The following is a 15,946-nucleotide window of genomic DNA, read 5'->3' as shown; positions in this document are numbered from 1 at the left end:
CATCTGAACTCTTACCTTCCTCACTAAGTCATTCTCTTCAATTTGCCCAAGATCTCTTCCTGCAGCTTGCGCTATGCGTTTTCCAGCAACCAGATTTCCAACCATCACAGAAGCAGGGCCCACACCTGTAAGTAAAGGCCAGAATCAACTCTCTGGTGGTGATAATTCAAACTATATCCCCGAAGTATTTCCAGACTGACCCAAACTAGTTCACATATTCACTCAGCAATTCAGACAGCGCATTCTTCTAGGCACTGGGGACACAGCAGTAAACAAGACAAACTGCCTGTACTCTATCAAGGAAAGGCAACCAGTAAGTACACATACAAATAAATCATGTCAGGTAGTAGAAACTGCTAGAAAAAAACAACACAGGGGCGCCTGGGTGGCTCAGTGGTTTAAGCCTCTGCATTCGGTTCAGGTCATGAGGTCACGGTCCTGGGATTGAGCCCTCCATTGGGCTCTCTGCTCAGCAGGGAGCCTGCTTCCCCCTCTCTCTGCTGCCTCTCTGCCTACTTGTGAACTCTCTCGTCAAATAAATAAATAAAATCTTTAAAAAAAAGAAAGAAAAGAAAAAACAACACAGAGCTAGAGAAGAGACAGGAATTTGAAGGGAGGAGAGGAGTGAGTGGGATCCTATAGCTTGGGTATAAGGGATTTTTCACTCCCAGGAGGTGACAGTTGGTTGTACTAGTTCCTACGGATAAATAATTTCATCAGCTCCAATCACAGTATGACCCTAAAAATGGACTTAACAGTAAGGAATATCTGGTCTGGAACAAAATCTGCCATCTTTGAGAATTGAGAGTGGGTTCATCAGGAATCTCAGAAGTACTTTATTAAAAGTGAGTAATGACATCCACATTGTGGGACATTCTATAAGACAACTAGCCTGGACTCTTCAAAAACCATGTCTTTAAGAGAAAATAAGGCTAGGAGTTTCTAAATTAAAGGACATGACAGCCAAATGCAATGCATAACCTTGACTGGATACTAAATTTTTAAAAATCAGTTGTAATAAACAAGTGAAGAAATCTGGATACAGACTGCATATTATTAGATGATAGCATTGTATTAAGGTTAAATTTCTTTTTTCATTTTTTTAAGATTTTATTTGTTTGACAGAGAGAGATCATAAGTAGGCAGCGAGGCAGGCAGAGAGAGAGGGGGAAGCAGGCTCCCTGCGGAGCAGAGAGCCCGATGTGGGGCTCGGTCCCAGGACCCTGAGATCATGACCTGGGTGGAAGGAAGAGGCTTAACCCACTGAGCCACCCAGGTGCCCCTCTTTTTTTTTTTTTTTTTAAGAGAGAGTGCATGTACAGGAGCAGGGGTGGGGGTAGGTATGGGGGTTGGGCAAAGGGGGAGAGAGAGAATCCCAAGCAGGGTCCACACCCAGCGTGGAGCCTGAGAGGGCTCTACCTCTTGACCCCAAGTTCATGACCTGAGCTGAAATCAAGAGTCATTTAGCCACCCAGACCACCCAAAGTTAAATTTTGTAATAGAATAATGGCATTGTTGTTGATTAGGAAAACTTTAGAAGCTTTTTTTGTCTTTGGCGATAACACTACAGAATATTTAGGGGTGAAATGTGATGTCTGCAGCTTATTTCCAGAGTTCAGTAAAACAATGTCAACTACTGGTAAATCTAGGGGAAGGTGTGCAGGTTATTCACTGTGGTATTCTTTCAACGTTTCCACGGGTCTGACACTTCCAAATAAAAAGGGAGAACTCACTGAACTCTACCTCTGAAACTAATAATACACTATGTGTTAATTAATTGGATTTAAATTAAAAAATAAAATAAAAAGGGAGAACTCTCCCTTTCTTGAAGAAAAAAGTGCTAGGGTACTGAATGCCTTTCTTGACAGTCACTTGAAGACTCCACGGTATCAAACAAGGCAGATGGCTAAAAGATAACTAAACTTATTACCAGCCATGTTTTGAATAAGGCTGATGCTACTACATACAAATTAATATTAAATACCTTTTATTGCCAAAATCTGTTGATCCTAAATATGCTGGAACAAAATCACTTAAATGATAAGACTCTAAATAATTGGGGAAGTATGGGTAGAGGGTATAAGGGAATTCTCTGTACTACTTGGCAATCTGAAGTGTGAAATTATTTCAAAATGAAAAGTTTAACTTTTTTTTTTTTCAAATTGAATAAAAAAACCCAAGAAGTATAAAGTACCCCAACACTGTGCCGAACAATTTTAGTCTACAAAGCGTCTACTGCAATTTTAAGTGTAATATGCAAAACTCCTTCCTAAGAAACTGCATAACAAGTTACATACAAGATATGTCATATTGGAGACAGCCTTTTATACAGGGCAGGGAGTCAGAGTATATCTGTGTTAGCTACCCAATCTCAAATCATACTGTAAAATTAATAAAGGTGGTGCATCGCTAAAAGTGAATTTTTCAGGGGCACCTGGGTGGCTCAGTGGGTTAAAGCCTCTGCCTTCAGCTCAGGTTGATCCCAGGATCCTGGGATGGAGCCCCGCATCGGGCTTTCTGCTGGGCAGGGAGCCTGCTTCCTCCTCTCTCTCTCTCTGCCTGCCTCTCTGCCTACTTGTGATCTCTATCTCCCAAATAAAATAAATAAAATCTTTAAAAAAAAAAGTGAATTTTTCAGAGTAGTTTAAAACAGCAAAAATAATTAAGCAGCAATTTCTTGAGGTCCTTCTGTGTGCATTCCTTAAGTCTAAGGATCATAGAGAGTGAAAAATAATTGGAAGCAGTAACATCTAGAAGGCTAACTGCTGATACCTTGCTGTACCTGTAAATACCCCTTCCTGTTTTCCCCCACAAGTTGTGCAAATTTCCTGTGGCAAAGAATACTAGTCATCAATCCCAATATCTGGTCTCCTCTTCCTCCTTAATAACAGACCCCCCAGTTTAAGGCTGGGCAAATAAATATCTGGAATTAAGACTATATTCTTTTAGTGTGGGAGACTAACATGTAAGAGTAAGTAATATGTGCAATTTCTAGAAAATATGTTTAAAGGGCAAGGTCATTTCCTTCCTTGCCTTTTTTCCTACTTAGCTGGAATGTAAGAATGATGGCTGGAGGTAAGGGGGCCTAACTGGGCCCTGAGGCAGTACGCTAGGATGGCCATGGCAGATTGTTTTATTTTCTTATAATCCTTCCTTTCCTTCCTGTTGTTGCTATGATTATATGACAGGAGTATACCTCTCCGCTCCACTGACTCTGGGCATGGTCTGAACTCGTTTTGGACAATGACATGTTAGGAGCCATGACACAAACAGAAGCTTTAAATATGCTTGTGTGGTTTGGCTTGCTTTCTTGCTTTTGCCATCTGCCTTGAGAAGAATATGGAGCAGTAGCTGCTGGTCCCATGATGAGGAGACACACGGAAGAATTCTGAACCCAACCTACAACCTGGAATCAGGCCAAGCCCAGCTGGTCCCAGCCAAGTTCAGCAGAGCCACATCCCGTGAGTGAAAAATAAGTGCTTCTTTGAAGCTATCACATTTTTAGAGCTATTTGTTATGTGGCATATCTGTAATAACAGGTGACTGATACGATGCCAGAGCAAGAAGATGGGCAGCTGGAACCACAGTGACAGCTGTGGGACCACCCGGGTCCCTCACTGCCCAGCTCTGAATTTCTTTTACCTGAGAAAGAAAAACTTTGCTCTTGTTTTTTAAGCAGCTATTAGGTTTTTCTGAGATTTGCAGCGCCCAAACCAGTCCTAACACATTTCCCATTCTTTACACAATAGCCCCAATAAGGCAGCTCACTGGGATTTCTGTCAATAGGCTGCCTTAACATCTTTTCCATCTTCCTTTTCCTCTCCTTTCTTACCTCACTCCTATTCATCACCATTTTCCTGTATTCTTAAATCCCAACCTCTCATGTTATCCCCACATTATCTCCTATGGTTTTCAAACTGCTTTGGTCCAACCCATACCCATCCCACTAAGATCTTAGCAGGCAATCACAACAGATGGCAAAAATAGAGAATCCAAACCCAATGCTTTCATTAGACAAGGCAGATGCCACACCTGTGGGGGCTTAGGAATAAGTCTTTTATATATATATAAGTTTTATCATTTAATAAAATTGAACTCTGGCTAACAAAAGCAATGTCTTAAGCATCTATTATGTCCTAGGTAGCATCTTTTTAAGCATCTACTATGACAGGAAAGTTTTGTTAAAAGAATCCTAGATTAAATGCTATTTACTGTAAGAGTACACTTACCGTTATGAATACTGAATAACCTACAGAACTGCTGAATCACTGTATACCCGAAACTACTATAACACTGTATGTTGATCATATTTCAAGATCTTAAAAAAGATCTTTCACATATTAAAAACTATTTACTAAAATAGGATTTTAGGGATGTATGGGTGGCTCAGTCAGCTAAGCATCTGCCTTTGGCTCAGGTCACGATTCCAGAGTTCTGGGATCGAGTCCCGCATCAGGATCTTTGCTCAGCGGGGAGCCTGCTTCTCCCTCTGTCTGCTGCTCCCTCTCTCTCTGACAAATAAATAAAATCTTTAAAATTAATAATAATAAAATAAAACAGGATTTCACTCATATGACAAATGAATGTAGGTCTTTAGTAAATCAAGATGTGAGTTGGAGAAGGAGTTGTGTTATACACATATGCCAGACGTGTAGGCAGGCAATATGAAGACAGTTTTTATACACTTTTTGATGAATTACTCACAGACTTCTTGATTTTGACTGCCCCTTCAGAATATTAGACTCCATAAACTCTTATTTCCACTAGCAGAAACTGATAAATATACATACTTTAACTCTACACATGCTGTTACTAAGGCTAATGGATGAGTTGCCAATAACATCTATCTAGATAAATTGTGACATCATCTTCAGCCACCAGACCAGGGAAGTAACTTTTGCAAAGCAGAGTATATTAAAATTTCAATAATGTGAGGATAATGTCTTGAATAAAAATGTCCTAGAAAGTAAGAGGCTAACCTCATATTTTATTATTGTACATTATGTTTACCTTTCAGCAAAAGCTATCTTACAGAAATATGATTAAATGCCACACTTTCCCTTCCCTTCCTAATCTCCCCACTACCTTGTCTCTACCCAACACATTTGGAGGCCAGTGTGCTGATGTACACTGTGTGTGTTTGTGTGTGTGTGCGTGTGTACACACATGTGTGCATGGTGGTGGCACGATCTGTAAAACCCAGATTTTGGATCTTATGTGTTTTTAGGCATTCAGAAAACTAGGAGCTTCTTATTAACTTCTCAATTAAAACAGCATCCAAAAAACATAATGATTTTATGTTGGGTTGAACAGATATTTCAACATAATTGACCATCAATTAGTCCTCCCTTTAGCCTCTTACTCAGCCTTGTAAACTATCTGCTCAGAAATAAGGCCAAAAGGTGAAAGGGACCATTTGGGTTTTTTTTTTTTTCCTCTTTTCCATACGGCAATTTACATATACTTACTTGCATCTCAAATTCACAGGAATACGCAAATGCAAAATATGCTATTTATCTTGTGATTACGACGTAAACAATTCTGAAATTATCTTGCTCCCCAGAGATATGATAGGCCCAAATCAGACCCCTAAAGCTTAGCAGGACTGAGGGATGACTCTCGGTGATTCCCAACAGAAAGGCAGTATCATATAGTGATTCGGAGTGTGAATTTTAGGGTCACAATTGGTGTGAGTCACAACTCGGCCACTAACTAGCTATGTGACTTTGAGCACAATTCTTAACTTTTCTGCACTTTATTTTCCACAGTGGGGGCAACACTTTCGGATCACATACGTACATGTTTAGCTTGTATTTTGGCTTTTAGTAAGTACTCAATAAATACTAGCTATTCTTATTATTATCAGAACCTACTCTTAGAGGACTTGTTTTATTCTAGTTCCACAAGTGAGATTTTGATCATCCTGACCTCAAACCTTACATCCAAGGGAAATGGAAGCACACTACAGAAGTACTCAGAAGAGGAAGCCGGTAATAAACTCAGAGAAGGCAATTCTGCAGGCTCTAAGTCCTCCCTGCTTTTGGTCATCTAAGGCTACTCTTGTGTTACCCGTCTTTGTAAAATCCAATTCTAGAGAAAGCATTATGCTACCAAAAGTCAGCTTCTTGAAGTTGTAATTTTCATGCTATGTCTTCAAAGCTAGCGTATTACCTGGCTGCTTCTGTCGGGGTTTTGGCAAATTGGTCACACATGTATGTGGGCACATGAGGATATTGCAAGGATGCAGAGATCCTTCCAGAAAGAGCTGTTTCGTCTGAGATATGTGGATCCCTCCTAGAGGAGTTTTTGGCAATGTATTGGCAGGCACCAGAGCAAGACAATAAACACCCACTTGATGAATGCTATCGATCGCCTAGAAAACACAGAGAAAAACATTCAGTGAGATTAATTTTGCTGCCTTTGACATCCTCCTAATGTAAGCCATTATTCTATTCTGGGATTTTTTCTTTTCTATCCATTCTAGGTCTAGAATCTCCTAGATTATTAAGATCTCATACATGTGAAGTTACATATTTCTTTAAGCAATGGCAGAGATTGACAGAGGATGGGTAAGATACGATCTAAATGGACAGCGGTGGATACTGATTCGTATGCCTCAATATGCTCTCTCTTGAATGCTAATGGCCAAAACCTAGAGATTTGTTTTGGTTCTTTAAATATACAACACAGCTCAATTCTGTAGAGGTAAAGTATTTTTATTATGAACACAAGAGAAGCCCCGGAAGTGGGCTCTGGCTTAACTGGTTCACTGAGTTACCCAGAATCCCACTGCAAAACACCAAGGGGAGGCCCACTGCACACTGAACCCTGGAGGCCACTGGCCCCCTCACTGTACCTCTGCTCCCAGCCACACACCCTGTGCCCCTGCTGAACACCAGCTGTGCATGCTACTACACCTTTTGTGCTTTTCTTGTGTTCACATAATTTAACTATTACATCAACTGATAAAACAGAGTGTAAAAGGACAGAGAGAGTTGTGGTTTGTTTGGAAAGACTCATTAAAAAGTTATTGCTGGTAAACACAAGTTAATTCTAAAAGGTAAGGATTATGTGTTCCAGTCCCTCTGCACATACGTGTATTCTAGTCTAAATGAAAATAGAAACCACAGACTATCCAATTAGATGTCGCTTACGGACGCAGGTTAACATGGAATGCAAACTGGTGTACTCCCACACATACTGCTCTATATGAAATGAATGCAGATATTTGTATGCTTCGTGTAAAAGTTTAACACTTGAAGAATTTTTCATTTTTATGATTCTCTGCTTCAACCACCTTTTAAAACTGACTGACTATTAATACTAGTTCCAAACACACCAACTGAGAGTTCGACTGCATCACCCCTAAGTCTTACTAAAAAGAAGATACAGCCTTAGAAGAATGGACCAATGGTCATAAAAGACTGACAAGGCTTTTTATTAAAACAACTTAACAGTGCAAAGGAATAAACCTGAACATCATATTCCTCAGACTATCCTACTAATCAACAGAGACAACTGGAAAGAAAGTCTGGCAGGGTTCCCGAGTCTCTGGTATTTTAGAATATATAGACAGTTAGCAAATGCTATTACCTGTAGCCTGGATTTCCCACTGAAAATACATCACCTGGAAAGTCATCAATTGATTACCTTCTTTAAAAGGTGCTGAGTTAGGTATTTAGTTTATATTATACGTAGATCCGGAGTTAACCTCTGAGCTCTGACCTACCAGAACATGTGGGGTTCTTACTGCACTACTGTAGATCCAAATACTCTAAGCTGAGAAGCTAAAATACTGGGGAAATAATGCCCTCTCATTTCATACCCAAATCAGACCCCGAATGGCTTTTAACAAGAATTTGGGTAAGCAAGTGAGCAGTGCATATAATTCCTATAATTGCTTTCCAGGGAAAAATAAGAAACATGTTGGGGAATTTCAGTTTCTTTAATAGGGGAAAAAATGTGTAATTCATCACAACATTCTACTATCATGCCTCACAATTCATTCCAAACGAAATAAGCATTTTGTTTGTTCGAAAACATGAATGGTATGAACAGTGTTCTCTGTACAGGTCTGATTCTTAAGCCATCTCCTTTTGGAGATCAGCCCAGTCCCACCTCTTTATAGTCTTTTCTGACCAGCCAATGCTCAGCAGATTATCTTTCTTGTCTTTTTGCTACAAATAGCCCATGTTCTATCTGCTGATAATTCAGAACCACAGACCCCAAAGATAAAAAGAAATCTTGAAAGGCATCTAGCACTATCACTCATCTCAGGCTTGTATCATTTCTCTAACATTACTACTAAGTGGCATGAATACATCCAAATGCCCCAAGCAGACAAGTAATAATGCTGGGAACACTTCCAGTAACTTAGAATTTTCTTTGCCGAAGACAGTCCATGCTTTCTTTGGACCACACATTATCCACCAAATATTTACTGGGCCTACTATGTGTATCTGCTGACATGACTCTCAGTATACAGGATCCTGTATACTTCAAATAATGATCTCACTGAATCCCTCCCACAGCTCTTTCATCCCCACTTTATAGGTTAGGAAATAAACTCAGTAAGGTTAAGTAACATCTGGAACTGAGGGGTGCTGCAATTCAAGGCTGTAATTTCAAATGAAGACTAGACTCTTCTCAACATGCTACCTGTGCTACTAGTGCAACTAGTGACATATCCCTTACACAGAACCCAGGTCTTCCTCCTCCCCTAACAGCTTATCTCACCGAGCTCTCTAACTCCACAGGAAAGCTCCTTCAGAGTAAGAACAACATCTTACATTTGCTTGGACCCCTGCATGCGAGGCACCATTACAGAGCATATGTAGTAGGACTACAGCTGTTGACAAGTGGATTGATTTGTCACAGATGTGTTCCGCACATGGTCAGTTTAAACTTTCCTGTTACCACACACTCAGGCACACACAAAAAGGGGAAGAATTTGCTGAGGCAGGTCAATTCAATTGTTTTTGGCAACCTATGTAGTCCAGAGGGAGAAATGGTACTAATTATATTATTTTGTTAATGGTACCCGGAATGTCTGAGTATTGACTGGCAAGACAAAAATAAGGTGTCACAACCAGCCCAATGAAGAGAAGACTTCCTCAGTGGCTGCCGCCACCTGTGGCGGCAAAGCCGACCTGCCCGGACAGGTCCCCGGGTGTGTGCTCACCTGCAACACTCGACTCATCCACTGGAAACTGTCCTCCTCTGAGGCGTCGGGTCTTTGTTCCGCAACCACCACAATGCGCTCATCATAAAATACAGACACAGAAAACACAGCAATTCTAAGAGAGACAGATCAAACACATCAGGACTCCCTTCACAACCAGACCTATTTGCTTTGCTCAGTTGGAGTAACAGAGAGGAGACATCCCCACCACACTACCCAGAAGTGAGTCATTTAAAAAAGAAAATGCCACAGTCACTACCATTAAAACGAGGACTCAGAACATGTACTAATAAGCACCACTGGCATGAACAGTGGGACAGAGTGATAAATAATGGGACACAGTCCCTGTCTTCATGGACTTGCATGTCAGACACAGAACAAATAAATATAAAATAATGTCATGTTGGAGTACACACTGGGAGGGAGAGCAAGGCAGGCCAAGGGGCAGAGTGGTGTGCGGGGCAGCCGCACCACTGAAGGCAGGGTGGTGGGGGAGTGCCTCCCTGAGGAGCGGACACTGGAGCAGAGACCTGAGTGAAGTGAGGACGCGAGCCATGCGAAGATCTGGAGGAAGAGTTTTCCGGGCAGAAGGAACGGAAAGCGAAAAGGTTCTGAGGTAGGAACGAGCTTGGCAGGTTTGAGGAACAGCAAGAAGGCCAGTGTGCCTGGAGCAGAGTAGTGAAGCAGAGAGTGGTGGGGAGAGGTCAGACCCAGGCCAGGGCAGGCAGGGGAACCTGGCAGGCCAAGGGGAGGGGGATGTTCTGAGTGAGGTCTCCGCTCAAACGTCCCCTTACTAGTGAGGCATTCCCAGACCACCCTATACAAACCGGCAAGCACACTCCCACCCAGCCCCGTGTTCTTCCTACACGGCACTTGGCACCATCCCATGTGTTCTCGATTTCTCTGTCTCTACAGTTACTGTCTGTTTCCCTTAATGAGAATGTGAGCTTCACAAGGGCAGAAACCTGGCCTGTTTTGTTCACTGCCACATGCGTCCAGAACAGTGGCACACAGCTGGCACCCAATAAATATTTGCTGAATGGATGCATGAAACAACGGAAGTCACTGGAGAGCTAAATATGCACTTACTTCCTTCATGTATCATGTATTTATTGAACACCTACTGTGTGCCAGGTGCTGTGCTGAGTGCCGGGAATACAACAGTGACCAAAGAGAGAAAGTCTAGTGCCCCACTAAGTTTACATCTCAGAGGAAGCCATGTCATCAAAAAAACCATGCATTTTAGGAACTGATTCTCTGTGGTTTTATTGATTTTTCCTACTTCCTAAAAAATTAAAGGCACATCGAGTGCTTTAAAGATATATCTATATCTATAGATATAAAGATATATAGATATATATCCATGATTATAAACTACTAGACATGAACTGCACAAATATGTACCAAGTATCTTTTCTTGTGTTAATAAGCAAAGATAAAAGGATTTGCAATTGACTTTACCCATGGAATCTGAAATTAGCACTTGTGTACTATGTCAATCTCTGTGTTAAAATGTTATAATAATTTAGTTAGAGATAAGTAAGAGAAACAATTCTCAGATGTAAAAGTCCTACAACGTAGCATCTATCTTAATTAGCCCGAATGGCACCACTTCTAATTGATGAACTGTAGGAAGTTCAATGTTTTAGCGGAATTCTCCAGAGTCCTCAAAATTCCACAAATACTAATAATTAAAAACTGAAGTACAAAATATGGTTATATCTTATTCCTCTCAATTCCAACCAAAGAACTTGCCATGTTAAGATACATATTCAAAGGCCAACTCTTGCTGTGGTTAGCCAAAAATAAGCCAATCACTTAGAGAGTCTATAGAATACAACTCAAATCACCCTGTAAAGATACATTTAGATTCCACTGGAAGTGCTAACATTTGAATTTTTACTACTCACCTTCCTCTATAAACAGTCTTTATCGATTCAACAGCCAATCCAGTAGCAACAATGTCATCAGCATTATGTCTTCGACCACTAACCATCAGTAACCCATCCATTTTTCCAACCACGAACACCAAACTGCCCTGAAAGGTAACAACAATTTACCTTGATATCCATTATTTAAATAGTAAACATATATTTTACTTGAAATGGAGCACATCAAAAAATACAAGAAAACAGGGACGCCTGGGTGGCTCAGTTGGTTAAGTGGCTGCCTTTGGCTCAGGTCATGATCCCAGCGTCCTGGGATAGAGTCCCACCCACATCAGGCTCCTTGCTCAGCAGGGAGCCTGCTTCTCCCTCTGCCTCTGCCTGCCACTCTGTCCACCTGTGCTCACTCTCTCTGACAAATAAATAAATAAACAAAAATATAAGAAAACAACACGGTATTTTATGGATTCTAAAAGAGTGTTTTATGCCTCAAAAATCGGGGGGGGATCAGTAGCACATTACAATTAATTACAGTATAAGAAAGGAATTAATTTATATTTATTCTCGGGGAGGAATTTTATAAGAAAACAACTAGGATTCTGCACAAGTATAGTTTCTTTCCTCAGCCATGATGCCAGATTTTGTACCTATTCACAACACAGATGCAAAGAAAAAAATTGTGAACCATTTAAATACTGGAATTAGGAAGAAATTAAAACAGCTGATGTGAGAATGCTTGTTTTAGGTTCATAAGGGTAATGCTGTTTCCAACTGGCAAGATGAGAAAAAGGTTATTAAAGGTCTAAGAAACAGTGGAGGAGCCTCTCCTTTCCAAAAAGGTAACACAGCTGCAGGACACGTTGCTGTCAATGACCTAAAAGCATCACTGTACAAATAATACTTCTCAGTAATTCTCCTAGACCCATGTGCAATAAATTGACTCTTCCGTTCATTACACAAGTCCTAAATTTCCTGGCCAATTTACACATACTCAATTATCTGGTAGTCTTCTCCACATGGAACGTCAGTCATTGAGTTTTCGCACACAATGTAGTGTGACTCACCGACAGGGTTATTTGAGTAAAACCGAGCTTCTAGCCTCAGGAAGCTATGGGTTAATCTCAGAAGATGGAAAAGAACCAGTCATTTCCAACATAGTCTGAAAAGTGCTATGATAGAATAAGCTGAGAGAAAGACAGCCACAGATCTGTCCACTTCTCCATTTCCTTCACAGCTGAACTTGTAGCTGGACGTGGCTGACCAAAATAAAGAGCGTATTTCAGTGCCTCCTGACCAATGAGCCATAAGGAGTAGTGCTGCTCAGGATCTTCAGGAAACCTTCCTTAAGAGATGGTAGGACGGCACTCTATCCCGTTTCCTAGAATGCAGATGGGACGCTGCAGCCCCATCTTGGACCTCAGTCATGAAGAGGTAAACTAAAACGGGCTGGGTTTTGCAGAACTTTTTGGTGCTGAGAGAAGTCAAGATAGTAGCTCTAGATTTCTCCTTCTAGGACAGCGATAGATAGGATACCTCCTATTAGAGGTAAGCTCTCAGGTATGCCCTGCCCCCACAAATGGTGAGGAAGAAATAAAATCAGATCTTTCCTCACGTAACTTGAGTCGGTAAGAGGAGAAGAAAGAGTAAGGAGGTCATCAGAGTTGGATGGAGATATATGGACTTAACTATGATCACGAATGTCTGTTCCTCATAAAATACGATCAAACTTCCCACTGTGTCATATAAAACCCTTCATGATCTGCCTCCTCTCTACCTTCCTTGTTGGCTCATGAAGCTAACTGTGAGCTCTCTGAGAAGAGATTTTTGTATCCTAAATGTCTCTGTAAACCCAGCGCCTGTAAATACCATTTGCTAGAAAGCAAACTGATTTCAAGGTGTAGTGCTGCTAGTTTGTATGAAAATGACTTGTACACTATTTATGATGGTTTCCCTTTGCTAAGATAACTATTTTCAGCACTCTTCTAACTTACTGAAACACAGAAATCAAAGAAATGGCGCAAGAACAAATGAAGAGGGTTTTGTTGTTGTTGTTTTAAGATTTTTTATTTATTTATTTGACAGAGAGAGAGAGAGAGAGAGTGGCCGGCAGGGAACACAAGCAAGGGGGAGTTGGAGAGGGAAAAGCAGGCTTCCCACTGAGCAGAGAGCCCAATGCAGGGCTCAATCCCAGGATCCTGGGATCATGACCTGAGCCAAAGGCAGACGCTTAACAATTGAGCCACCCACGTGCCCTAAATGAAGAGCTTTTTGAAAGTAAAAAGTCTTGGTTTGAAGGAGTCAAATTAACTCAGGTAACAAAAGCAATAAATATTAACTCAGTTTATGACATTCTTACAAAAACTGCTCTAAATCTAAGAGAGACTCTGTAATACTGTTGAATCCAAAGTATTGGATTAATACTCTTAATCCAAATTTGTTCTGTGACAGAAACTTTTGTAAAGTACAAATATCTGGATCAGATACACCAAAACAAACATGAATGTATCACTTACCGGCCCCACAAACCCCAAGAGTCCTGACCGGATGAAGGGCACGTCCCCAACAGGAGAGCCTGCAGAATTCACTGGAATCACCTAAAAGACAGAAAGCAGTGAAAATCTTTGCTTTTTCTTAAAATATGTATTTGATTTTTTTTAAAAGTCTAAAAATTACAGTAGTGATATACACTTGTTGAAAACTTAAAATTATATAGTGACTTCAATATTACCACCTTTAAGGGATAAACATTTACAGTTTGTTGTGATTCCCTTGGACTTTTCATAGGTACATATATTAACATATTAAGAATTTATTTTTGTGAAAGAAATCATATATACTGTTTTGCAACCTGCTTTTTCCCATACTATATATTTTTCACATAACATGTATTTTGGATATCTTTACAAGTTAGTGATTGTTGCTCTAGCTCTGTTTGTTCAATAGTTCCCTGATACATCACCACACCGGGGACAGGATAGTGTAGCCCTTGAAGTTAGATGTGAGCTCGATTTTTGGCTCTGCCACTTACTAGTAAGCTCCTGGACTTCCTGAACCCTCAGTTTCTTTGGCCATAAAATAGAACTCCCAATGCCTCTTGCAGATTTAGGGTAAAGATTAAGGGAATGTAAACAGATCTGCAGATGTAAGCACAGTGTTTGGCCCAGAGCTGGTCCTCAGGAAACTATGAGAATTTAGTACGATTACAGTGCAAGCAGTCTTTCTGACTAGGCAGGCCATCTAATTTTACTATTATAAATGTGCTTCACGGAATCCTGCTGTATAGATTTGTGTATTTGTACAAAAGGCATGAGCCCTTTTTCTCACCAATAAGCTTTCTTAACAATCAAGTTTTTCTCATCAATCAAGTTTTTCTCACCAATAGCTCATTTTTATTTTAAAAAAGATTTTATTTGTATTTGAGAGAGAGTGAGAGAGAGAGGGAGAGAGAATCTCAAGCAGACTCTACACCAAGCACAGAGCCCAACATGGGGCTCAATCCTGCAACCGTGCGATCCTGACCTGAGCCCAAACCAAGAGTTGGAGGCTGAACCTACTGAGCCACCCAGGCGCCCCTCCAGCAGCTTATTTTTAAAGATACACTTTATTTATTTTCTAGTCATGACTAGGTCTTCTGTCCCACTGAAATTTTAACTACACTGGAAAACTCAGGATTTAAATATAAGAACCCAGTAAGAAAAATATTAGAAACTTTAATTTGCAAAACCAAGGCAACAGTTTTCTCCTTTTTTTGGTTAGGATTTTTATTTCACTTCACTATCATTAAATTTATACTGCAAATTTCAAAATCTCCTCATCAATATGGACCTAGCAGTTTGATATTAAAGTCTGAGAATTTTGACTACATGCTGCTCTTGTACGAAAGGCAACGTAATAAAATATTATCAGTATCTTCAAACACTGCCTGAGGATCTTGTTTATAAAAAGAAAAATGCAATAATGAAAAATTCAGATATTGGAAGCCTATGTACTCCAAGTATTTAAAAAGAAGAGAAGTAATGCGAGATTTAAAATAGTAAAATGTACAGACATTCAGCACAGGTAATTAGTCACCTGTGAGAGCAAATCAAGAGAATGGCAATAAACCTGTTAAGAATTTACCAATTTCCACTCCTATTAAGGTGAATTGGTCACAACTCTTGAAGGCAGGCCAAGATTGTAGCAGCAATAATGATGATGTGATGCTTGATGGTAATAACAGACATTTCATAATTTATATTCTACTATGCTATGTAAACACAGATGATGGTCAGCTCAGGAGTTCTTAACCTTTCCTGGCTACTACATCATTCATATAGATAACACTGTCCCATCAGTTACATCTGTTGCTACATAATCTTGTAATGGTATGTACCAATAATGGTAGGTAGACAGATGTGCCCTGGCATACTGAGACAGAGAATCAATTCTAGAAAAAGGAAGCTCCAAGAACCAAAAATTGGTAGTACTCACATAATAAGCCCTATCTAATCATAATGGTCCATAAAATGGGCATAGAAAGTTTTCTGTTTCCAAAAAGCTACCCTGAGGCAGGTTAATCCCAATTATGAAATACAGGCAATTCATTATACCTGTTCTGATTTCCGGGCTCACCGGCAAACTTTCATTACCATTTGTCTTCACATGCGCAACTGTCTGCGGGACAACAATGTGCTGGTTCTACTAAAATATGAGCTATCTGAGGAGCTTTGTTTTCCTGATATACCACAAGCCTCTAAGATACTGCCAGACACCCAGAAGGTGCTCAGTAAGTATTTGCTGACTGAAAGACTGAAGAATGGGAGCAGTGAGCCCCTGGAACAGGAGAGTTCTTCATTAGTAACCTGGTATTCTGGTTGATACCAGTCTTCACAGGCTTAGG

At 40.4% G+C, this 15,946-nt stretch overlaps 1 protein-coding gene across 3 annotated transcripts in view; it reads right to left on the bottom strand.

Annotated features, from left to right (window-relative positions):
- Window positions 1-15,946, bottom strand: part of DIP2B (disco interacting protein 2 homolog B) — a 228,134-nt gene that overhangs the window by 26,370 nt on the left and 185,818 nt on the right. For all 3 annotated transcript variants that reach the window (XM_046011907.1, XM_046011908.1, XM_046011909.1), the window contains 5 exons: window positions 13,581-13,661; window positions 11,092-11,219; window positions 9,182-9,296; window positions 6,172-6,373; window positions 16-125 (listed from right to left, as the gene is read on the bottom strand). In XM_046011907.1, the coding sequence (XP_045867863.1) occupies window positions 16-125; window positions 6,172-6,373; window positions 9,182-9,296; window positions 11,092-11,219; window positions 13,581-13,661 (636 nt within the window). The remainder of the gene's footprint in view (window positions 1-15; window positions 126-6,171; window positions 6,374-9,181; window positions 9,297-11,091; window positions 11,220-13,580; window positions 13,662-15,946) is intronic.

This window comes from Meles meles, chromosome 7 (genome assembly GCF_922984935.1).
Source record: "Meles meles chromosome 7, mMelMel3.1 paternal haplotype, whole genome shotgun sequence".
Lineage (NCBI taxonomy): Eukaryota > Metazoa > Chordata > Mammalia > Carnivora > Mustelidae > Meles > Meles meles.
The sequence above is the reverse complement of the archived record's forward strand: the minus strand, read 5'-3'. Positions and strand labels throughout refer to the sequence as shown.